The sequence below is a fragment of the Oncorhynchus keta genome, chromosome 7 (assembly GCF_023373465.1).
Source record: "Oncorhynchus keta strain PuntledgeMale-10-30-2019 chromosome 7, Oket_V2, whole genome shotgun sequence".
NCBI lineage: Eukaryota > Metazoa > Chordata > Actinopteri > Salmoniformes > Salmonidae > Oncorhynchus > Oncorhynchus keta.
In genome coordinates this window covers 6,754,731-6,781,314 of record NC_068427.1, presented here as the reverse complement: position 1 = coordinate 6,781,314, position 26,584 = coordinate 6,754,731, and the positions used below count along the sequence as shown (strand labels likewise).

The 26,584-nt window shown below is 42.5% G+C and overlaps 1 protein-coding gene across 6 annotated transcripts in view; it reads left to right on the top strand.

The window, feature by feature from the left end:
* The window catches only part of mycbp2 (MYC binding protein 2), a 239,038-nt gene that overhangs the window by 72,851 nt on the left and 139,603 nt on the right, over positions 1-26,584 (top strand). For 4 of the 6 annotated variants that reach the window (XM_035773117.2, XM_035773116.2, XM_035773115.2 and 1 more), the window contains exons 13-23: positions 668-832; positions 1,198-1,356; positions 1,583-1,787; positions 3,509-3,654; positions 10,034-10,156; positions 17,525-17,644; positions 21,683-21,764; positions 21,915-22,032; positions 22,439-22,643; positions 23,018-23,171; positions 24,086-24,258. In XM_035773117.2, the coding sequence (XP_035629010.1) occupies positions 668-832; positions 1,198-1,356; positions 1,583-1,787; positions 3,509-3,654; positions 10,034-10,156; positions 17,525-17,644; positions 21,683-21,764; positions 21,915-22,032; positions 22,439-22,643; positions 23,018-23,171; positions 24,086-24,258 (1,650 nt within the window). The other 2 variants (XM_035773118.2, XM_052521882.1) reach the window with 2 other exon arrangements.

The following is a 26,584-nucleotide window of genomic DNA, read 5'->3' as shown; positions in this document are numbered from 1 at the left end:
ATATTGGATAGTGCTAGAGGTTCCAAGGGTGGCTTTAGAGCTGCTTTTGGTTTTTATCTTCCACAAATGTGGAATGTGTTGCTGGGAGGGTCAGGCTTGAATGCCTGCCTGCTGGCCTTTAGGGATTTTAAAACATTAGTGGGGATGTTAGTGGAAGATTAATTTTTTTATGATCATGTTTTGTAATTGAGTCTTTTAGTAGTTGTGTGTTTGTATTGAGCAGGGTTCATTTGAAAAAGAGGCTTGGGCTCAACATGACACCCTGTTAAAATAAAGGTTAATAAAAGTCCCCGTACACAGCACCATCCTGGTATATTTTATTCCTCTTGTGTTACTATTTGTTTTGTTGGTAAGGGCTCGTAAGCAAGCATTTCACGGTGAAGTCAACACCCCTTGTATTCGGTTATGGGACAAATACATTTTTTAAAATTATATTTGACACCTACACAGACGAGAACACACATGGATGAGAACAGACATTGCTTTCACACACACACACACAACAAGAAAAATAACATTGTGTTGTCTTTTGGTAAGGATGACAGTCTTCAATGAGAAAAGCACAGTATTCAGAATAAATTCCAACTATCACATAGTTATCTACCACTTCACCAGTGTTGTCTTTTGCATGGAGACATCTGTTTTATCTCTACGGTCTACTCTCCAGCCAAAAGCCGGCGCCAACCGAAGCCCTACAAGCCTAAGAAGATGATGAAGCTGGAGACCAAGACGGCGGTGAACACAGCCTGCAACAACGGCAGCAGCGGCATAGTCACCAAAGATGGAGAGCTCTACATGTTCGGCAAGGACGCCATCTACAGCGACAGCACCTGTGAGTGGGGTAGAGACAGGGGAACAGGTTTATTTTGGGTTGCGTTGGTTAGTGCAAATGTTCACTATTGTTAATGTGCGTTGGTGATGCTGATGAGCTTGAGTGGGAAAGATGAAATTTGTCTGGGTAGTGTTCATTAGTGCAAATGTTCACAAATGGAAAAATATTAGGCTGACATATTACAATGTGGCTATCAAAGACCGCTTTATAAAAGCCTTGTTGGTTTGATAATGGTCTTTTATAGCCTGGAAATTCAGACTGAATTCTGCTCCGTTAAGTGGAGAACGTAGCATGATTGAGTTGGGATTAGGCTAGGTCTTTTACAGTAGCAATGTGTTCTGCTGTCTCTCTTGTGCCCCTTCCAGGCCAGGTGTCAGACCTGAAGGGTCACATTGTAACCCAGGTAGCCATGGGGAAGGCCCACACCTGTGTCCTGACTAAGAGTGGAGAGGTCTGGACTTTTGGGGTCAACAACAAGGGCCAGTGTGGCCGAGAAACAGGGGCCATGAACCAGGCAGGGAAAGGTAACCTGCATGATGGAACCACATACACTATGCACACGCATACACAGATGCACGCACGAGCACACAAAATACCCCCCAATGCAAACATACTTTACTATACCATATGCACACATCAACACAGACCAAAACATTTGGGGCATGTATATTTTCTGTATTTTGCATGTATCACCCATGTGTGAAAAACGCACTTTAAATATAATAAACATATCTTCTCTACACCATGTAGCATTTGGCATTGAGAGCATGGCGACCGCCATGGATGAGGACCTGGAGGATGAGCTGGAGGAGAAGGAGGAGAAGAGCATGATGTGCCAGTCGGGCATGCACAAGTGGAAGCTGGACCAGTGCATGGTGTGCACTGTGTGTGGAGACTGCACCGGCTACGGAGCTGGCTGTGTCAGCAGCGGACGGCCCGACAGAGTACCCGGAGGGTAATGCTGGGCATAAACTACATGACTTCTAAAATCTTAACAACTTGGACATGCTCACTTTTCCGGATGTCACACATCTTTCATTCCGTCTATCCCAGGTTTCTCGGTTGTCGTAGGAAGAAAATGCAAACAGTGTGCTACTATTATTATGTGCAGAGACGGAGGCACAGAATATGGATATGATTTTATAGAAATATCTTTTTTTGTGTCATAGAACGACGCAGCTGCGTTCTCGCCACAGCTCCGCCAACCTGTCCTCCATCACCTCGGTCCACACGTGCTGTTTTCCTCTTCGTCATCATTGTTTTAGTCTCACATGCTGAGAGCTCACTGGCTATTGGCAAGCCTTTCCCAATCCCGTCATAACTCAGCTTATACTACAAGATGCACAACCAAAATGTATGACACTGCCAGTCATCGGACAAGGGTCTGGAGAATGAAACGGCTGCGTGTCCTTGACTCACTCACGCTATGCGAGTCCCGGTATACTGATCCTAGCAAAAGCTAATCGGATTTCACCCGGAACATGAAAATTAGTCTGGGAAAACTTGACGAAGAGGGAGACACTCACTCACTCACTCACTCACTCACTCACTCACTCACTCACTCACTCACTCACTCACTCACTCACTCACTCGCCACTTGAGAACACACACCATTCGCTAGTTGCGGTATCTTTGTTAAGAGAACGTACATTTGTTTGGGTGTAAGTTAGGGCTGACCCCATTTAGTCGATAGACTGTTGGTCAACTGAGATTCACTGGCGCGAAACTCTTGAGGGCCAAGAATATTTTATACAATGTTGCTGCAAGTTTGCTAGCAGGAGTTTCGGGCCAGACCAAGTTAATACAATAGATGATGCAATGTTTCAAGTTTCTTGCAGACAGGCCATGCAATGTCATTATTAGGATATTTGTTTTTAGCAGTATATTCTCTATCTGCGGGCTGCTATGTTTTTATTTGTTGGCTTTATGTATTGAGGCTATTTTTACATATTGGCAATGGCAATGGAAGTTACTTTTAGATTTGTAACAATTTCATTTAGATAGAATTCTGATTAATTACATGACATTGATGTTGAGATATGAAGACGTTATTAAACATTTAATTAAACTGTTCCATGAAATTGTGCATATGAAAACCATAACTGGCAGTAGAAATGGTAGGATAACTTGGCACTCCAAATGGAAAAGGTTGCCGACTGCTGGTGTAGTCTATTACTGGCAACTTCATGAGCATAATGGCAGAATCTGTGAAGGTCAGCAGCAGGGGGATGAGGGTCGGGAACAGGTTCTTCTGGTTAGGCTATCTCTGGCTCCCTCTAGTAATTTGTCTTAATTTTTTATCGCAGTGCTTAAAGCATCAGACAAGCTCAGTAGTCTATATATAGTTGATTTTATTCAAACATAGTGTCTAAAAATGGGAAAATACACGTTTGAATATTTCAACCAATATTTTATTTTTTGTTGGGACAGCCCTAGTCTAAGTTAATGGTCAAGTCTATTTGCTATTTCTAGTGCTCAGTGATCTGTCTTTACTAAGCAGTATTGCAGAGTCAGAATGCTGATCAGATGCACTAATATTTGTTTCTCTATGTGTTTGTATGATTTTGTTTGTCTTGTGTCTTTGTGGATGTCTGAGTTTGCTTGTGTTTATTTTGATGTTTGTCTCTGTATGTGTGTGTGTAATTTGTTGTGTGTGTATCTCTCTCTCCCTCTCAGTATCTGTGGCTGTGGTTCGGGGGAGTCTGGCTGCTCAGCATGTGGCTGCTGTAAGGCCTGCGCCAGGGAGCTGGATGGACAGGAGGCCAGACAGAGGGGCATCTTTGACGCTGTCAAGGAGATGATACCACTAGACTTACTACTAGGTATAACACGCAATAACAATAACAGTTGCTCAATATACACCACATGACCAAAAGTATGTGAACACCTGTTCGTTGAAAATCGTATTCCAAAGTCTTGGGCATTAATATGGAATTGGTCCCCCCTTTGCAGCTCGAACAGCCTTCACTCTTCCGGGAACGCTTTCCACTAGATGTTAGGACATTGCTGCAGGGACTTGCTTCCATTGAGCCACTAGCATTAGTGAGGTCGGACACTGATGTTGGGGGATTAGGCCTGGCTCGCAGTCGGCGTTCCAATTTATCCACTGATCTCGACAAACCTTCATGTATAGACCTTGCTTTGTGCTCATGGGCATTGTCATGAAAGGGCCTTCGCTCAAACTGTTCCCACAAGGTTGGAAGCACAGAATCGTCTAGAATGTCATTGTATGCTGTAGCATTAAGATTTCCCTTCACTGGAACTAAGGGGCCAAGCTCGAACCATGAAACTGTCCCTGACCATTATTCCTCTTCCACCAAACCTTACAGTTGGCATTATGCATTGGGGCAGGTAGTGTTCTCCTGGCATAGCAGAATCCACTAATTTGTAGAGGTGTCCACATACATTTGTATATGTAGTCTATCTGCATGTTCCGGTTTGACGTATTTATTTGCAAACAGTCATGACCCACAAGGCATCAATGTTGTCTGCTTCTTTTATTTATCTTTTGTCTGTCATTCCATGTCAGCACATTGCTTAAACATTGCTACATGTCTCACACAGTGTTTTCCCTAGACCAGGAGTGGGTTAGTTAAAAAACATGTCGTCGGTTGCTTAGTTCATAGACTATATATATTTTTTATTGATTGATAATATAGGTCTAAATCCAGGTAGGAAGTGGTAGAAAGTTATAAAGAAATTTCTTCCATCGCAATATTTTCAATTGAGCTATTAGCAGCGCTATTTAGCAAATTTGGTTGATTTTTGTGGTGTCAAAACAGTGAGCTTATTAATATTCTTCATCAAAAGTATGGGCAAAATGGAAATATTGACTATAAAAAAGATTGGAATGTTCTCGTCATATAATTGCTACATTTGTATCCAAGATGGCGTAGCAGTGTGTCTGTCTTTGTCTTATCCTGTGTAAATAGTTTTTTTGTTGTCGTGTATATACTTATTTTAATCTCACTTTCTATCTACAAACGAAATATACTTTCCTGCAACCCGCCTCACCCAATGTGGTACGGATCTGCTATTTTTATTCCTTATAACTGGAAACTTCATCAGGAGCTAGCCAGCTAACTAGCTACTAGTGATCAGTTGTTGTTGGCCATGGCTAGCGGCCTTCACCTTTAGCTCGGACACCTGCCAGCTTTAGCTTGGACAATACCTGCCAGTCTGCACACGATATCAAACCAGAGCATATCGAACTGCTTCTCCCTACCACATCGCCAGATTCCTGCCCGCAAGCTCTGGGCCATTACACCAGATCATCACTGCTAGCTAGCTGCAACCGAGTGGCTACTGTTAGCTAACGCCTCTGTCCCGAAGCGAGCACTAGTTAGCCTTGAGTTAGATTTGAGCTAGGCCCATATACCAGCTAATTCTTCGACTACAATACCTCTTTTGCCAATTGGCCTGGACCCTTTGTTGTCGACGGAGCCCCGCCGATCCATCACAACTGGCCTGCCGACGTAATCGTCCGATGTGGTTTCAACTGGTTTTTCTGTTGCGGTGCTGCCGAAGACCCATCCGCCATCCCCGGCCCGCTTGCTTTCTGAACGCTGTCTCCCGCTCGCCTAGCGTAGTAGCGACTGCTGAACTGCTCCCTGACTCCCCTATTGCTGCTCATTAGACCCTATGATCACTCGGCTACACAGCTGATGCCCGCTGGACTGTTCACTAACGCGGTACCTATTTTGGTTTATCTGTCGGCCTCAGACTCAGGCCCAAATGACACGCTCTGTCCATTCATTGCCATTTTCCTGTTGTTGTCTTAGCTCTCCCGATCAACACCCGTGATTGCTTTATGCCGGTCTCTAATATGGATTAAGAAATCGCATCTCTGCATGTCTGGCAGACATATCAGTGTGGATGACGGATCACCACCTCAAGCTGAACCTCGGCAAGACGGAGCTGCTCTTCCTCCCGGGGAAGGACTGCCCGTTCCATGATCTCGCCATCACGGTTGACAACTCCATTGTGTCCTCCTCCCAGAGCGCTAAGAACCTTGGCGTGATCCTGGACAACACCCTGTCGTTCTCAACTAACATCAAGGCGGTGGCCCGTTCCTGTAGGTTCATGCTCTACAACATCCGCAGAGTACGACCCTGCCTCACACAGGAAGCGGCGCAGGTCCTAATCCAGGCACTTGTCATCTCCCGTCTGGATTACTGCAACTCGCTGTTGGCTGGGCTCCCTGCCTGTGCCATTAAACCCCTACAACTCATCCAGAACGCCGCAGCCCGTCTGGTGTTCAACCTTCCCAAGTTCTCTCACGTCATCACCCCGCTCCTCCGCTCTCTCCACTGGCTTCCAGTTGAAGCTCGCATCCGCTACAAGACCATGGTGCTTGCCTACGGAGCTGTGAGGGGAACGGCACCTCAGTACCTCCAGGCTCTGATCAGGCCCTACACCCAAACAAGGGCACTGCGTTCATCCACCTCTGGCCTGCTCGCCTCCCTACCACTGAGGAAGTACAGTTCCCGCTCAGCCCAGTCAAAACTGTTCGCTGCTCTGGCCCCCAATGGTGGAACACACTCCCTCACGACGCCAGGACAGCGGAGTCAATCACCACCTTCCGGAGACACCTGAAACCCCACCTCTTTAAGGAATACCTAGGATAGGATAAAGTAATCCTTCTCACCCCCTTAAAAGATTTAGATGCACTATTGTAAAGTGGCTGTTCCACTGGATGTCATAAGGTGAATCGCTCAACATGCCTTAGATAGCTCTTTTGTCCCACCCCCCACACATGCGGAGACCTTAACTGGTGTCCTCAGAGATGCAACCTCTCTCATTGTCACTCAGCGCCTAGGTTTACCTCCACTGTACTCACATCCTACCATACCCTTGTCTGTACCTTATGCCTTGAATCTATTCCACCACACCCAGAAGTCTGCTCCTTTTATTCTCTATTGCCTACGCACTAGACGACCAGTTCTTAGAGCCTTTAGCCGTACCCTTATCCTACTCCTCCTCTGTTCCTCTGGTAATGTAGAGGTTAATCCAGGCCCTGTAGCCCCCAGTACCACACCTATTCCCCAGGCGCTCTCATTTTATGATTTCTGTAACCGTAAAAGTCTTGATTTCATGCATGTTAACATCAGAAGCCTCCTCCCTAAGTTTGTTTTATTCACTGCTTTAGCACACTCCGCCAACCCTGGTTTCCTAGCCCTGCCTGAATCCTGGCTTAGGAAGGCCATGAAAAATTATTACATTTTCCATCCCCATCTACAACATTTTCCGTCAAGATATAACTGCCAAATGGGGCGGAGTTGCAATGTACTACAGAGAGAGCCTGCAGAGTTATGTCATACTCGCCAGGACTGTGCCCAAACAGTAAGAGCTTCTACTTTTAAAAATCCACCTTTCCAGAAACTAGAAACCCTTCCAGAAACCTTTCCAGATCAAGTCTCACTGTTGCCGCATATTATATACCCCCCTCAGCCCCCAGCTGTGCCCTGGACACCATATGTGAATTGATTGCCACCCATTTATCTTCAGAATTCATACTGTTAGGTGACCTAAACGGGGATATGCTTAACACCCCGGCCATCCTACAATCTAAGCTAGATGCCCTCAATCTCACACAAATTATCAAGGAACCTACCAGGTACAACCCTAAATCCGGAAACACGGGCACCCTCATAGATATCATCCTGACCAATTTGCCCTCTAAATACATCTCTGCTGTCTTCAACCAAGATCTCAGTGATCACTGCCTCATTGCCTGCACCCGTAACCCGTCCGCGGTCAAATGACCACCCATCACCACTGTCAAACGCTCCCTAAAACACTTCAGCGAGCAGGCCTTTCTAATCGACCTGGCCCGGGCATCCAACTACCTCATCATCTGTCAGTAGAGGATGTCTGGTTGCTCTTTAAAAGTGCTTTCCTCACCATCTTAAATAAGCATGCCCCATTCAAAAAATGTAGAAGTAAGAACTTATACAGCCCTTGATTCACTCTAGACTTGACTGCCCTTGACCTGTACAAAAACATCCTGTGGTGTACTGCATTAGCATCGAATATTCCCCGTGATATGCAACTTTTCAGGGAAGTTAGGAACCAATATACGCAGTCAGTTAGGAAAGCTAAGGCTAGCTTTTTCAAACAGAAATTTGGGGCTGCCCACTGCACTGAGGATAGGAAACACTGTCACCACCAATTAATCTACGATAGTTGGTTATTTCAATAAGCATTTTTCTACGTCTGCTCATGCTTTCCACCTTGCTTCCCCTACCCCGGCCAACAGCTCTGCACCCCCCACAGCAACTTGCCCAAGCCCCCTCCGCTTCTCCTTCACCCAATTCTAGATAGCTGATGTTCTGAAAGAGCTGTAAAATCTGGACCCCTACAAATCAGCTGGGCTAGACAATCTGGATGCTCTCTTTCTAAAATTATCCACTGCAATTGTTGCAACCCCTATTACTAACCTGTTCAACCTCTCTTTCGTATCGTCTGAGATCCCTAAAGATTGGAAAGCTGCTGTGGTCATCCCCTTCTTCAAAGCTGGAGACACTCTTGACCCAAACTGTTCGACTCATGTCAATTCTGCCCTTCGAAAGCCAAGTGATCAAGCAGATCACTGACTGTTTCAATCCCACCGTACCTTCTCCGCTATCCAATCTGGTTTCCGAGCTGGTCATGGGTGCACCTCAGCCCTGCTCAAGGTCCTAAACGATATCATAACCCCCATCGATAAAATAGAGTACTGTTCAGCTGTCTTCATTGACCTGGCCAAGGCTTTCGACAATCAATGCATTCTTATCGGCAGACTCAATAGCCTTGGTTTCTCAAATGACTGCCTCGACTGGTTCACCAACTACTTCTCAGACAGAGTTCAGTGTGTCAAATCGGAACGCCTTTTCTCCAGACCTCTGGCAATCTCTATGGGGGTGCCACAGGGTTCAAATCTCGGACCGATTACGTTCTCTGTATATATTAATGATATCGCTCTTGCTGCTGGTGATTATCTGATCCACCTCTACGCAGACGACACCATTCTGTATACTTCTGCCCCTTCTTTGGACACTTAACTGACCTCCAAATGAGCTTCAATGCCATACAACACTCCTTCCGTGGCCTCCAACTGCTCTTAAATGCTAGTAAAACGAATTGCATGCTCTTCAACCAATTGCTGCCCGCACCCGCCCGCCTGACTAGCATTACCACCCTGGACAGCTATGACTTAGAATATGTGAACAACTACAAATACCTAGGTGTCTGGTTAGACTGTAAACTCTCCTTCCATACTCACATTAAGCATCTCCAAAATTACATCTAGAATCGGCTTCCTATTTCGCAACAAAGCCTCCTTCACTTATGCTGCTAAACATACCCTCGTAAAACTGACCATCCTACCGATCCTCGACCTCGGCGATGTCATTTACGAAATAGCCTCCAACACTCTACTCAGCAAATTGGATGCAGTTGATCACAGTGCCATCCGTTTTGTCACCAAAGTCCCATATTCTACTCACCACTGCGACCTGTATGCTCTCGTTGGCTGGCCCTTGCTTCATATTCGTCGCCAAACCCACTGGCTCCAGGTCAGCTATAAGTCTCTGCTAGGTAAAGCCTTGCCTAATCTCAGCTCACTGGTCACCATTGCAATACCCACCCGTAGCATGCACTCCAGCAGGTATATTTCACTGGTCATCCCCAAAGCCAACTCCTCCTTTCCTTCCAGTGTTCTGCTGCCAATGACTGGAACGAATTGCAAAAATCATTGAAGCTGGAGACTCACATCTCCCTCACTAACTTTAAGTTTCAGCAGTCAGAGCAGTTCACCGATCGCTGCACCTGTACACAGCACATCTGTAAATAGCCCAACCAACCTACCTCATCCCCATATTTATTTTTTGCTCTTTTGCACCAAAGTATCTCTACCGGTACATCATCTGCACATCTATCACTCCAGTGTTAATGCTAAATTGAAGTTATTTCTGGGAGGATTTTAACTGGGCCAGGTGCCTTTCTATTATGAGGAATGCCACACTGAATTAGTCATGTGAAAAAATAGTGAGAAATTGGGATTTGTTAGGATTTTGAGTCTATTGAAACAGTAAAATAACCTCATATCAGTTTCAAGGCAAATGTACAGACTCATCGCTTCTCCATGTCTCCTCCCACCATCATTGATCCATGTTATGTGTTGTCTCCTCCACCTGGTTCTCTCTTTGGTGTGTGTTTCAGCTGTGCCTGTCCCTTCCCCACCAGGAGTCAACATCCAGGAGCACATCCAGGAGCACATCCAGATCCGGCAGGAGGAGAAACGCCAGCGGATCAACCGCCGACACCGGCTGGAGGAGGGACAAGGTTTGGGCTAGGAGGGGTTAGCGGAAGGTGTGTGTTTGTGTGTGTGTTTTTTTTGTTTGGAGAGCAGAAAATGCAGAGGATCAAATATTGAGCATGGTTACAGTGGTGGGTGTGGGTTTGAATGTCGGCAGGTAAGGGTTTGGTGGTTGAGGGTATGTGTGTGTGTGTTGATTCGGGGACTGACCTGATTGGTATGATAGCTGTGTGGGGCTATGAAGAATACGGGCAGGGGAAGACAGTGGAATGGTTATCTGAACTCACTCTTTCTTATATTTTCAATAGACCATTCAGTCTGACCCTGTTTCCCATATGTTGTTATTGTGCCTTTGTGAACCACTTTTTGAGCTGAAAGATGATGGCCAGAGCTTACCCATGATGTTGCGCAACGATTTAAGTCAATAAGTCAATGTTTTAGTCAAAGTATCATATATTTGGGCTTGAAGTGACAAATCCAAACGGCCCACTTTGTGCAAATACGTGTGAATGCGGCGTCTTTTCCTATGATATGACACAAAAATCATTATATTCAGAGGCCCCGGTGCACAACTGAGCAAGAGGACAATTACATTAGTCTCTAGTTTGGGAAACACACGCCTCAAGTCCTCAACTGACAGCTTCATTAAATAGTACCCGCAAAACACCAGTCTCAGCGTCTACAGTGAAGAGGTCACTCCGGGATGCTGGCCTTTAAGGCAGTGGTTTCTATATGTGGCAAAGTTTTCTCTAAATCAATGCTTGTGACAAATCCAGCTCCAGAACCAGCCATGAAGCCAGCTGGCTCGTCTTTTGAATAGGCTGTATATTTAAAAAAAAATGCAACACAAATAAGGTTAGCAAGATAGCTTCATTGCATTTTGAAAGTATTCATACCCTTAGTCCTTTTCCACATTTTGTTACGTGTTTAATGTTTTCCTAATCAATCTACACGCAATACCCCATAATGACAAAGTGAAAACAGGTTTTTACTTATATACATAAGTATTCAGACCCTTTGTATGAGACTCAAAAGTGAGCTCAAGTGCATCCTGTTTCTATTGATCATCCTTGAGATGTTTCTACTACTTGATTGGAGTCCACCTTTGGTAAATTCAATTGATTTGTCATGATTTGGAAAGGCATGCCTGTCTATATAAGGTCCCACAGTTGACAGTAGAGGTTGACCAATTATGATTTTTCTACGTCCATACCGATTATTGGAGGACCAAAAAAAGCCGATACCAATTAATCAGCCTATATATGTGTTCATTCAGTATTGTTGTAATTGTCAATATTACAAATGTGTGTGCGTATATATATATATATATATATATATATATATATATATATATATATATATATTTGTAATATTGACAATTACAACAATACTGAATGAACAATTTTACTTTTAAATTCATATAATTAAAATTGTCAATTTAGTCTCAAATAAATATTGAAACATGTTCAATTTGGTTTAAATAATGCAAAAACGCAATGTTTGAGAAGAAAGTAAAACTGCAATATGTGCCATGTAAAAAAGCTAACGTTTAAGTTCCTTGCTCAGAACATATGAAAGCTGGTGGTTCCTTTAAACATGAGTCGACAATATTCCCAGTTAAGTTTTAGGGTGTGGTTATTTTTGGAATTATAGGACTATTTCTCTCTCTACCATTTGTATTTCATATACCTTTGACTATTGGATTTTCTTATAGGCACATAGTATTGCCAGCCTAATCTCGGGAGTTGATAGGCATGAAGTCATGAACAGCTCTGTGCACCAGTCGGCCTGCTGTGTATACCCTGACTCTGCTTGCACTGAGAAGTGAGAGAGAAGTGACAAATATACTTGTGTATTGATTTTAAAGGCATTGATGTTCATGGTTAGGTACATTGGTGCAACGATTGTGCTTTTTTCGCGAATGCGCTTTTGTTAAATCATCACCCTTTTGTCGAGGTTGAAGTAGGCTGTGATTCGATGATAAATTAACAGGCAATGCATTAATTATATGCAACGCAGGACATAAATTCATTAAAAATCCTGTAATGTGATTTTCTGGATAATTTTTTTCTCATTTTGTCATAGTTGAAGTGTACCTATGATGAAAATTACAGGCCTCTCTCATCTTTTTAAGTGGGAGAACTTGCACAATTGGTGGCTGACTAAATACTTTTTTGCCAAACTGTACATGATGTAAACAAAAATGTGCATTGTCATTATGGGGTGTTGTGTGTAGATTGATGGGGGGGTATAACAATTTAAGACATTTCAGAATAAGGTAGTAAATGTAACAAAATGTGGAAAATGTCAAGGTGTCTGAATACTTCCCAAATGTAGATACGGTTAGCATGCTAGTTAGCTACGCTGACACCTGTCAGTGCCCTATTTGTTGATGTTATCAACGCCACGTAGAATTTCCCACACCCAATTCGTGAATATGTAAAAGATGCCTTCATCATTCTTTGGAGTTGGAACCTAAATGTGCATTTCCTCTCTAGGACAGCTCCTTTAAATGTGATTGCAACAATGCGATTGCTACAAAAATAAATATTTTAAATTAATGATATGCAGTGTATAGCCATTATATTCTTCAAGAATCAACTTATAAATGCATCATTTGTCTAACCTCATCAGAATTGAAAATATAAGATTTTTCTACTCGTTTGTAAACGATGCAATTGTTAACAAACACTGTATAGCTTCAAAACATGGTTAGGACTATAATTTTGATGTCAGGAATGGTTAGTACATGCATCCATAGCTCTGTCTATGAATTGGACAGTGGTTATATTTCTCTAGCCCCATCCTCCAGCTGTTTACTGAAACAGTGGGGTGGTGACAGCTTTGCAATTTTTTGATCTGCCCCTTTTAATTAAAGTCCCGTTCTAAATAGGTTTCCTCTCTCTGGGGCATCTCTGGTACAGAGAATAAGAAACAATTGGGAGTCTATGTTAATTCTTCTACTGCTTTGGCACTAGAGTCCTTGGACGGCGACACTACTTTTGTTGAAGAAAAATCTATATCACAGTCCAACTCGATTGAACAACTCTCTAAGCAGCAGAGTAGATTTCTTACCGTGGCCGTCGACTGATACAGCAGAATTAGATGCATGTGAAACAGCAGGCGTTGTCAAAGTGCCGAGCCTCAAACAACAAGCAGACTATTATGGGATAGAATAGAGAGGAGAGAAGAGAAGTGACGGCGAGACTTCCGACACCAATTGCGCCTATTTTATGTTATCCTAGACATTGATCTGTGCAGGCTTTCAAATTAGTATTTATAGTAACAAATTAAATAATTCAGTATTTTTATTTTATCTCAACAGGGCACATTTTAAAATATCCTTCATGGATAATAACTAATTGGTATAAATAGATTGTGTCTGTTCCCTGTGGTTATATTTGGAAGCAACAAATTAAAGGTGCAATATGCTCCACCATTTCGTGGTTGTTAAAATTCTAGTAGTTCTCCTAATTTTAGTTTGACAAAACAAGCAATCTATAGTGTAGATAATCATTGTATCAGCTAAAACCCTGTGAAATACTGTATATTTTCAGTAACTTAATATTTTGTATTTTCAGCTGTTTGAAGCTGGTGTACAAAACCAAAACTAAAAGACGCAAAAACTACCTGCAACTGGAAACATAGAAATAGTGCACATAGAATAGATCCACCGGTCCTTGCTTTCAATGAGAATGACAAATATTTAACTCACATTTCTATGTGAATTTGGTCGGGTAGCCTAAAAAGTTACACATTGCAGCTTTAAGATGTTGAAGAGGAAAATACAGATGGAAGATGTAAAAGAGAATCATCCCTCTATTCTTAATCAGGATTAATATGTCAAACTGGTTTACCCATTCAGATAATTCTATGCTAAGATCTTTCCCTCTTCTACCCTAATTTCTCCCCCTCAATTGATGGTTCTGAGGTTGAGAGCAAGGGAATGTCTAGGTATTGACTTTGGATAGAAAAAATACTAACGGAGGATGGATTTTCTGAAGCATGTCACTTAAGATTGAATTGTACTACACCGGTTCCGACACTCGTCGGATGCGGCAGGGCTTGCAAACTATTACAGATTACAAAGGGAAGCACAGCCGCGAGCTGCCCAGTGACATGAGCTGAATTACTTCTATGCTCGCTTCGAGGCAAGCAACACTGGAGCACTAACCACGGTTGCCAGGTGCACTGTGTTTCCTCTGACACATTGGTGCGGCTGGCTTCCGGGTTGGATGCGTGCTGTGTTAAGAAGCAGTGCGACTTTGCTTGATTGTGTATCGGAGGACGCATGACTTTCAACCTTCGTCTCTCCCGAGCCTGTACGGGAGTTGTAGCGATGAGACAAGATAGTAGCTACTAAACAATTGGATCCCACGAAATTGGGGAGAAAAAGGGGTAAAAAAATAAATAAAAAAAGACTAACAAGACTAAACTCTCCTTCCAGACTCACATTAAACATATCCAATCCAAAATTAAATCTATAATCGGCTTCCTATTTCGCAAACAAAGCATCCTTCACTGATGCTGCCAAACATACCCTCGTAAAACTGACCATCCTACCGATCCTCGACTTCGGCGATGTAATTTACAAAATAGCCTCCAACACAGTGCCATCCGTTTTGTCACCAAAGCCCCATATACTACCCACCACTGCGACCTGTACTCTCTCGTTGGCTAGCCCGCGCTTCATACTCGTCGCCAAACCTACTGGCTCCTCTACAAGTGTCTGCTAGTTAAAGCCCCACCTTATCTCAGCTCACTGGTCACCATGGCTGCACGCGCTCATGCAGGTATATCTCACTGGTCACCCCCAAAGCCAATTCTTCCTTTGGTCTCCTCTCCTTCCAGTTCTCTGCTGCCAATGACTGGAATGAACTCCAAAAATCACTAACGCTGGAGACTCTCTTACCTCCCTCACTTGCTTTAAGCACCAGCTGTCAGAGCAGCTCTCAGATAACAGCACGTGTACATAGTTCATCTGTAAATAGCCCATCCAATCTACCTCATCCCCATACTGTATTTGAAAAAAAATCTTGCTCTTTTGCACCCCAGTATATCTACTTGCACATTTATCTTGTGCACATTCCACCATTCCAGTGTTTAATTGCTATATTATAACTACTTTGCCAACATGGCCTATTTATTGCTTTACCTCTCTTATCCTACCTCATTTGCACATGTTGTATATAGATTTTTATATGTATTATTGATTGTATGTTTGTTTATACCATGTGTAACTCTGTGTTTTTCTATGTGTCGAACTGCTTTGCTTTATCTTGGCCAGGTCGCAGTTGCAAATGAGAACTCGTTCTCAAATAGCCTACCTGGTTAAATCAAATATTTTTTTAAATATCTAAAAGACGGAACGTGTCTCCTTCTTGAGCAGTATGACGGCTGCGTGGTCCCATGGTGTTAATACTTGCGTACTATTGTTTGTACAGATGAACGTGGTACCTTCAGGGGTTTGGAAATTGCTCCCAAGGATGAACCAGACTTGTGGAGGTCTACAATCTTTTTCAATGTTTTTTGAGGTCTTGTCTGATTTCTTTTAATTTTCCCGTGATGTCAAGCAAAGAGGCACTGAGTTTGAAGGTAGGCCTTGAAACACATCCACAGGTATCCTCCAATTGACTCAAATGTTGTCAATTAGCCTATCGGAAGCTTCTAAAGCCATGACATAATCTTCTGGAATTTTCCAAGCTGTTTAAAGGCCCAGTCAGCTTAGTGTATGTAAACTTCTGACCCGCTGGAATTGTGATACAGTGAATTATAAGTGAAATAATCTGTCTGAAAACAATTGTTGGAAAAATGACTTGTGTCATGCACAAAGTAGATGTCCTAACCGACTTGCCAAAACGATAGTTTTTTTTAACAAGACATTTGTTGAGTGGCTGAAAAACTAGTGTTAATGACTTCAACCTAAGTGTATGTAAACTTCCGACTTCAAATCTATTGCTTCAATTACATTGACACCTGTGCCCCCGCACATTGAGTCTGTACTGGTACCCCCTGTACCGGTACCCCCTGTATATAGCCTCGCTATTGTTATTTACAGCTGCTCTTTAATTATTTGTTTTTCTCTGACTCTCTTTTAGTTTTTTTTCATAACTGGATTGTTGGTTAAGGCTTGTAAGTAAGCATTTCACTGTAAGGTTTACAGCTGTTCGGAGCATGTGACAAATAAAATTGGATTTGATGTACATATTACCTCAATTACCTCTACTAACCTGTGCCCCCGCACATTGACTCTGTACCGGTACCCCCTGTATATAGCCTCCACATTGACTCTGTACCGGTACCCCCTGTATATAGCCTCCACATTGACTCTGTACCGGTAACCCTTTGTATATAGCCTCCACATTGACTCTGTACCGTGACACCCTATATATAGCCTCCACATTGACTCTGTACCGGTACCTCCTGTATATAGCCTCCACATTGACTCTGTACTGGTACCCCCTGTATATAGCCTCCACATTGACTCTGTACCGTGACACCCTATATATAGCCTCCACATTGACTCTGTACCGGTACCCCCTGTATATAGTCTCCACATTGACTCTGTACCGGTACCCCCTGTATATAGCCTCCACATTGACTCTGTACCGGTACCCCCTGTATATAGTCTCCACATTGACTCTGTACCGGTAACCCCTGTATATAGCCTCACTACTGTTATTTACAGCTGCTGTTTAATTATTTTTTGTTTTTATTTTTTAATAATCTACTTTTTACTGAAAACTGCTTTGTTGGTTAAGGGCTTCTACAGATGTTGTTTTCGGCACGTGACAAATAACATTTGATTAAATTTGATTTTGAAGGTCAAATATAGGATATTATGCTACTATATAGGTAATTATGCTACTATATAGGTAAAGCATCAAGGGGAGATGGGGGTGTTCTTGTACCCCTATTTTGCACTCTCTTGAAACTAAAGTAACGTTACTTTCAACTTCTAGACAGAACAGGTATGACAGTATTTTCAGAACTAAGTAAATGCAGCTGGAAAGAACTGACCTAAGCCCTGTATTCTGTTGCTGTGTAGTTAGGTGTCACAAGAACCTACAAGTGATACACCACATTGAAATTGAACATGGAGCAATCTTAACAACCCCCAAAGTCCTGCCCTTTTTGAGATTTTGAGTTTTTACCTTTTTTACCTTTTCACATGCTTTCATTGCCTTTTCTTCCTTATTTCCTTTTTTTTCTCGGAATCACTTGCTCATTTCAGCTTCCCCAGGACTGTCAGTTTTCCGGTCCTGAGACACCCATCTCTGAAGCTGCAAACCGAGTTCTCTCCCTCTTTCTTAACCCCTACCCCCTCTGTCTCTCTCCTGCCTGCTCCATCCTTCCCTCTCTCCACCTGACTGACGGCCTGTTCACCTTTGCAGACGGGAGCAGCGAGCGAGAGGAGAAGGACGCCAGTAAGATCACCACTTACCCCCCGGGGGCGGTGCTTTTCGACTGCGAGATGACAGCTGTGCAGGTCAGCTGCGGCCTCCACCATTCAGGTAGGTCCCCTGGCCACTTCCTGTCATTCACTTCTTGCTTCTTTGATCTCTTTTTCGGTTGTGTTTGATCTCAAGAGGAAGACTGTTTGTGTTGATGAGTGTCTTCTGGCCACATATCAAATAGCCACAGGTCATAAAGGTATTTCAACTCTCCACCACTACCAGTATTTACTCTACTTTAGACACCCCTCCTTCTCTCCACCACTACCACTATATACACTCCACTTTAGACACCCCTCTTCCTCTCCACCACTACCAGTACAGTGGGGCAAAAAAGTATTTAGTCAGCCACCAATTGTGCAAGTTCTGCCACTTAAAAAGATGAGAGGCCTGTCATTTTCATCATAGGTACACTTCAACTATGACAGACAAAATTAGAAAATAAATCTAGAAAATCACATTGTAGGATTTTTAATTTATTTGCAAATTATGGTGGAAAATAAGTATTTGGTCACCTACAAACAAGCAAGATTTCTGGCTCTCACAGACCTATAATTTCTTTAAGAGGCTCCTCTGTCCTCCACTCATTACCTGTATTAATGGCACCTGTTTGAACTTGTTATCAGTATAAAAGACACCTGTCCACAACCTCAAACAGTCACACTCCAAACTCCACTATGGCCAAGACCAAAGAGCTGTCAAAGGACACCAGAAACAAATTGTAGACCTGCACCAGGCTGGGAAGACTGCATCTGCAATAGGTAAGCAGCTTAGTCTGAAGAAATCAATTGTGGGAGCAATTATTAGGAAATGGAAGACCACTGATAATCTCCCTCGATTTGGGGCTCCACGCAAGATCTCACCCCGTGGGGTCAAAATGATCACAAGAACGGTGAGCAAAAATCCCAGAACCATACGGGGGGACCTAGTGAATGACCTGCAGAGAGCTGGGACCAAAGTAACAAAGCCTACCATCAGTAACACACTACGCCGCCAGGGACTCAAATCCTGCAGTGCCAGACATGTCCCCCTGCTTAAGCCAGTACATGTCCAGGCCCGTCTGAAGTTTGCTAGAGAGCATTTGGATGATCCAGAAGAAGATTGGGAGAATGTCATATGGTCACATGAAACCAAAATATAACTTTTTGGTAAAAACTCAACTCGTCGTGTTTGGAGGACAAAGAATGCTGAGTTGCATCCAAAGAACACCATACCTACTGTGAAGCATGGGGGTGGAAACATCATGCTTTGGGGCTGTTTTTCTGCAAAGGGACCAGGACGACTGATCCGTGTAAAGGAAAGAATAAATGGGGCCATGTATCGTGACATTTTGAGTGAAAAACTCCTTCCGTCAGCAAGGGCATTGAAGATGAAACATGGCTGGGTCTTTCAGCATGACAATGATCCCAACACACCGCCCGGGCAATGAAGGAGTGGCTTCATAAGAAGCATTTCAAGGTCCTGGAGTGGCCTAGCCAGTCTCCAGATCTCAACCCCATAGAAAATCTTTGGAGGGAGTTGAAAGTCCGTGTTGCCCAGCAACAGCCCCAAAACATCACTGCTCTAGAGGAGATCTGCATGGAGGAATGGGCCAAAATACCAGCAAAACTGTGTGAAGAACTTGTCAAGACTTACAGAAAGAGTTTGACCTCTGTCATTGCCAACAAAGAGTATATAGCAAAGTATTGAGAAACTTTTGTTATTGACCAAATACTTATTTTCCACCATTTGCCATTTAATTAATTAAAAATCCTACAATGTGATTTTCTAGATTTTCCCTCATTTTTCCCTCATTTTGTGTGGTCATAGTTGAAGTGTACCTATGATGAAAATTACAGGCCTCTCATCTTCATAAGTGGGAGAACTTGCACAATTGGTGGCTGACTAAATGCTTTTTTGCCCCACTGTATATATACTCCACTTTAGACTCTCCTACACTACCAGTATATATATATACTCCACTTTAGACACCCCTCATTCTCTCCATCACTACCAGTTTATCTACTCCACTTTAGACACCCCTCCTCCTCTCCACCTCTACCTTTATATATACTCCACTTTATTTGCCCCTCCTCTCCAATCCTTACATCTTATGGTTCGATAGGAAGACAAAGTGATTGATTATTAAGCCTTCTGTCTCCCTTAAGGTGACCTGACTTCAACCCCCCTTGATGTCTAGTCCAAAGCTCTCCACCCATATCACCTATTGCACTCCTGTGACTCCCTCCCGTCCACCATCACATTCCACAGCCGCTCTGTCTTTCCACAGAGAACCATTAACTTCTGACATAAAAACCAGTCTCTTCCTCTTCTTTATATTCTATACTTACAACAATGCATCCAACACTAGCCACTGAATAGCTCTGAATGCACCATCAGCATGCATTTCAACTAACCACTTTTGGACCAAACTAGTGCTCTTAATTCATCCTGCTATCGACAGCAGATGAGTTGTATTCGTAATATAGCTAACTTAGCTAGCTAATATACATTTGGAGAAAACGTGTTATATCAACTGGCTAGCTTGCTTTAGCAGCATTTTTATTGGTGCTAAATGAGACGGAGCTAGCTAACCAGCAAGCAAACAATGAAACAGATTCAAAATATACTCCAGCAATAGGCTCTGCATTTTAGAACTCAGTCGCAAGTCAGCGTTGGCGCTCATGTTAAGAATTTGACCTCGCCTTGCGGTTAATACAATTCTCTTTTACGTTTTACTTTGTTAAAAAGAAGCTGTTACAAGGACTGTTTTATTTACTGTAGCTCTATGACTAATTGAATAAGGGATATGAAACATTCAATTTGTTGCAGTAAGCCTAAACTATACCTGAACTAATTTCACACATAAGAGTTAGGCCTCATATTATTCACAATAGGCTATCAGTTGTCAAATTGTACATGAAGACATGGTCGCATCCTGTAATTGACAGATGCATGGAATAGAGCGTCACTCCTCCATCAGAGTCACAAGCAGGTAAACATTTTGACTTCTATATAGTATCAGAAAGAGCATATTCTGCAGGTTCTATGACACTTACGTTTGTCAAATAACTCTCAAAGTTCAAGAGGTGCAGCTGTATTTCCAAATGTCACTTTAAAAAAAATAACCATACTGTCCATGCATTCAGCACATTACAACTTGCAGGGGCAGCATTGCTCTGGCTTCTAAGCAAAAACTAGTAACAATCAAATTAAAATAGGCTATTCTGTCGTCAATTGATGAATGGCGATAGAAACCAGATATAAATTGATTATGGTGCATGTGACTTCAATGAACTGAATGATGAGTGATTGATTGAATTTAGAACACTAACTATTTTGTTATGAAAATGTATGTAATTTACCCTCAGTCAAATCAGAAACAGAGTACAACATACAATGTTTGTAGTTCACTATGTCAATCCTAACCAAACGAATGGCCGCACTGACAGCATTGCAAATGCTGCAGAATTTAGATGAGTTTGAGTCGGATGGAAGATTGGATATAAGAGTCTTCATCTGATTCTTATGTTGACTTCGAGCCTCTGCGTCCGATGCCTGAGCCTCACCGAAAAAACAGAACAGAGCCAACTGATCAATAAGTCTGTTTTATATTGTATCTTGTCATTAATATATTTATGCAATTTATCTTTTATAATTCATGCACAGGTGCTTTTGTTTAGTAATACTGCAAATCATTTCACCTGTCACCTGGTTGGTTCTATTATTTGATCATCTTTTTAGTTTCTACTTTGTCTAAAGAAGCTGTAACTAGAACCAGATGGATTATCTTGGCGAAGGAGAAATGCTCACTGAAACGAATGTAATCAAATTTGATGAAAAAATCATTTGTGCGTATGGAAAATGTCTGGGATCTTTTATTTCAGCACATGGAACCAACACTTTACATGTTTGCGTTTATTTTTGTATATTTCTACATACAATTAATCATCATAGTTTATTCACTATCAAGCATGGTTGCCTATGTTTGGGCACCTTCAGGTTGATAGGCATCTGAATATGCTGAATGTACTCAACACATTGCGATAAGTGATATTACGTGGTATTTAATATGTAATGACGTTATGAAATGGGTTTTTCTCTGGTGCTGTCCTGTAGTGGTGCTGTTGGAGAATGGGGATGTCTATACATTTGGCTACGGTCAGCATGGCCAGCTTGGACACGGAGATGTCAACTCTAGGTAACCACTGACACGCATGCACACAAATGATTAGTAAACAGACGATAAAGAGATACATTTAATCTATAATGCAGTACAATCATTTAGTCCCCTTGATGTTTGGGGGTAAAGGCTGTCCATGAAGCTGGGTTTTTAACTCTCTCTGTGTAGGGGATCTCCCACACTGGTGCAGGCTCTCCCAGGTCCGAGTGTCCAGGTGACAGCTGGTAGTAACCACACGGCAGTGCTCCTCATGGGCGGACAGGTCTTCACCTTCGGCAGCTTCTCGGTACGCCACGCAACTTTATGCCCCTAACGGGTTCAATGTCTTTTACACAGATGTCATTTTTCTCTGACTTTGTTTTCCTGATTAACTAGAATCATTGAATTGTATCTAACCCCAAACCAGAATCCCAAATGTTCCTTATTGACCTTGTTGTAATGGTCAAATCTTCACAATGTTACTTTGTCCATTGCTGGAATGTTTATTGAATGCATAGAGATGAATATTGTATCATATTTGAAATGTGGGGGACCACATAATAAGGATACTCACTTCTATTGTCTGATCATGGTTGTTTTACCTACTTTTGTTGAATGCAGTGATTTGTAAGTCATTCTAAATAAGACTGACATGACAAAATTACTAAAATGACTGAAACGTATGGACTGAAATTAAATAAATGTCTCTGCAGAAAGGGCAGCTGGGTCGGCCAATCCTGGACATGCCCTACTGGAACGCCAAGCCCTCCCCAATGCCCAACATTGGTGTCAAGTACGGCCGCAAGGCCACTTGGATTGGGGCCAGCGGCGACCAGACCTTCCTGAGAATAGACGAGGCCCTGATCAACTCACACGTCCTGGCTACCTCCGAGATCTTCGCTAGCAAAGACATCATCGGTAAGTTGCAAGCCTTCTGCTCTAAGGTCCTAACCTCAACCTGAGATCAGGACTCACGTTAATAAAGCGTCTCAAATTAGTAATGCTGATCTAGAAGTGTAGATCTTAATGGATTATATTACATGGACAGGTGTGACCTGATCCTAGAATAGCGCTGCTACTCTGAGATGCTTGGTGAATACAGGCCCTGAGCAAACTTTCATGCAAAACTTCCATTGACATACATGTATGATTCCCATGCAAGCTAGGATTGGTCCTTCACTCAAAACCTCTGTGGAAATGTCTTATGAAGATATTTCACAAAATATGATGTATTTAGGTGCACGAAAATAGTGCATTAGCCTGAACCTTTCTTCTTTGTGTCCGACGACCAGGCTTAGTCCCCACCTCTGTATCGGAGCCCCCTCCCTTTAAATGCTTGCTCATCAACAAGCTAGATGGCAGCTGCCGCACCTTCAACGACTCCGAGCAGGAGGACCTGCAGGGCTTCGGCCTCTGTCTTGACCCCGTCTACAACGTCATCTGGAGGTCAGACTCAATTTATTTGAATCTTTATCACACTCTCTCTCGCAAGCTCCGTCTCCCTCCCTCTTTCCCCATCTGAGTTTAGCTGCGTCTTTGTAGCAAACCCTATTCTCCATATAGTGCACTATTACCGTTTTCACACTACCGAGCTGAAATGTAACTTGGTTAGCATAATTGCTGTAAAGGACAATGGGAAAATAAAAAGTAGAGCCAGATCAGTACGGTTAGGGTCGGCCCTATAGTGTGAATCTAGCATGAACTATATTGGGAGTAAGGTGTCCCTGCTTAATCTCCTTTTAAATGTGACAGACAGGAATTTTAAAAACCCATATTCATAAGCGCTTTCTCCCTCTGTAAAGAAGAGTACTGGAGGAAGTATCAGTGAGAGGTAGTTTGTTCTTTGATTAAAAAATACAAGAATATAATTGATCAGGGTCTTATTTTTCAACGTTTATCACTTTAACAAAGATAATTGTGGAGCTGGGCTTTAGGATGATGGAGGCCACTGTGTTCTTGGGGACCTTAAATGCTGCAGAAATGTTGGTACCTTTCCCCCGATATGTGCCTCAACACAATCCTGTCTCGGAGCTCTACGGATGATAAATGGAAACAGGATGCATCTGAGCTCAATTTCAAGTCTCATAGCAAAGGCTCTGAATACTTATGTAAATAAAAAAAATGTATTTGCAAAAATATATATAAAACCTGTTTTTACTTTGTCATTATTGGGTATTGTGTGTAGATTGACGAGTAAAATGTTCTATTCAATCAATTTTAGAATAAGGCTGTAATGTAACAAAATGTGAAAAAAGGGAAGAGGTCTGAATACTTTCCGAATGCACTAACTTTCTTATACCTCGCATCCTTTAATACCCTCTATTTGACCTTTCAACTCTTCCCTGTCCTCTCACCTGTAGGTTTCAGCCGGCGTCAAAGGAGATGTGTTGCTACAACGCAGTTATAGCAGATGGCCGTGTGCCATCGGCCACGGACCTAGAGGCCCGCTGCAGCATCCTCAGCCCAGAGCTGGCACTGCCCGATGGAGCCCATGCACGCACCACCCGCTCCCACGGAGCCCTGCACATATTAGGTATAACCACAATGATAATATTAATATTATGGACCGGTTTCTGCTGGTATTTAATGTGGAATCGTATGGTAGCAAGTACAGGGTCATATTCACTAGGAACGAAACGGAAGCAGTTTGGCTGAAACGGGGAGGGACTACCTGAACTTGTCCAATAAGGTTATCTTTTTTTGTTTTCCGTTGCAAAATTAATTATTACGATTTGCTATGGTGTGCACTAATGAATATGATCCTGATTAAGCAAACCCTGATTAAGCAGATGATCCATAGCAATTTAGTTAACCCGTATTTTAGCCATGTTGGCTAGGAATTACAGTCGGCTATTTGATTCATACACTGTTAGACAAACCTGTAAATACCATAGGTTATCATCCCATCTGGCAGTGCCTTTTTTTACTGCATCAAATCGATGTAAATAAGCTAGCTAAGATAGCCAGCTAGATCGCAAGGCTATTCAAATGTTCAAATCAAATGTAATTTGTCACATTGCCTGTAATCCATGGCTTCTGATTGGGATTAGGGCTGTGGCGGTCACAAAATTTTGTCAGCCCGGTGATTGTCGGTATCACGGTAATTGACCGTTAATTAACATAAACACATTTAGCATCTCCTGGCTTCCACACACAGCCTACAAGCCACTGAAGCAACTTTGGAACATCTACATTTTAAAAAGTCGAATCAAGCCATGTAATATAGCCTACAAATAAATCCATAAGTCTAAAGAAGCATGATACAAAGATAATGTCGTCTATTTCATAAGAACTCAAAGCGTACTCTGAGTTGTCCTCATGTTAGGTCCTAATAATTCCGTGGCATTATTTTATAGTATGAAGAATACAATTGAACAAAGCTGAATAAAATGGAAAGGATATTTCCTCCAAACGATTTGAGGGCGTGCCACACGGCCATTGTGTTGAGCACAGGGTTGCACATTTTGGGGAATATTCAGAGGTGGAATCTTTCTGTGGGAATTAACGGTAATATATGGGATTTAACGGGAATATATGCAAATGAATATTAATACCATTTAAATGTAATGTTTTTTGCATTGGAAATATTTACCATATCATATGTAGACAGAAACATGAACCTTTCACCTTATCATAAGAAAATAATAGCAAATTATTAAATCCTTCCAATATAAAAAATAGATAATAATTTAGTTACGAATTGAACTTTAATTGAGTTGACTCTTCACATGAGATGATTTCATTGAACAACAAAAGAAAGGTAATATTTAATGATCCCCAATGATCCATTGCATCTCCCAAAAACGTTTTCAACATACATTTCAACATACATAAAATGATAGTCTAGAAACTAAAGCTTTGGTTGTCTTTCTCTCAGACTTCCATGTCTCCTCCCTGGACTTTAATGTCCACCTCTTGAACATCAGGCTCTGAGGCCTCATCTTCACTGTCACTTTCCAACCTGTTTGAGGATGGCTTGTTGTCAGGCTCAAAAAGCCTAAATTTGGCTGGATGGCCACCGATTTTTCAACCTTGTATTAGTCAGCCTGTTGCATGCTGTGTGTGTGTTCCCAAACAAGGACCAGTTGCTCTCTGAGGCGGCTGATGTTGGTAGGATTTGGAGGATGATGGATGCAACGGCAAAGAGCCTCAGATCCACAATGTCCCTTCCACCAGGTGGTTGATGAGATATGTTGGCACGACTGCCATATTGCATCTTATTTCCAAAGCCTTTGCTTGGAAATGTACTTCGCCAGACTGCCAAGAACCTTGCCCTCATCCAGGCCAAGGTGGCGAGACACGGTAGTGATGACATCATAGACCTTGTTGATCTCTGCACCAGACAGGATGCTCTTGCCAGGATTCTTGGGGTCCAACATGTACGCTGCGGCTTGTATGGACTTCAGGCAGTGGTCTTCAAGCTTTTTGATGTATTTCAGAATTGCAGTTTCCTCTGCATGGAGCAACAGTGAAGTGAGCAGGGCAGTAAGGTTTAATTCTCTTACCTCTGCAAGCAGAGTCTGAACATCAGACAGGATGGCATTGTCTCCCTCAATCCGTGCAATGGCTACTGCTATAGGTTTCAGGAGTTTCAGGAAATTTACCAGAAAGTTTCCGACCCTTTGCAATCCTCGTTGAGTGGTTAACAAAGAAATAGGTATTCCTACATGCTTCATTTAGAGTTAATAATGTACATTTAGTTCTACAAATGTTGGGCTATATGTTTTGATTTCTAATGCATTGTAAGGCTGCATGATGCAATTCTAATGATGATTTTGAAAAAAGTTGCTTGTTTTTTTAAGCAGGCTGCACACACATCAGTCTTTTATTCACAATTTGACAAGCACTTGACAATGCAG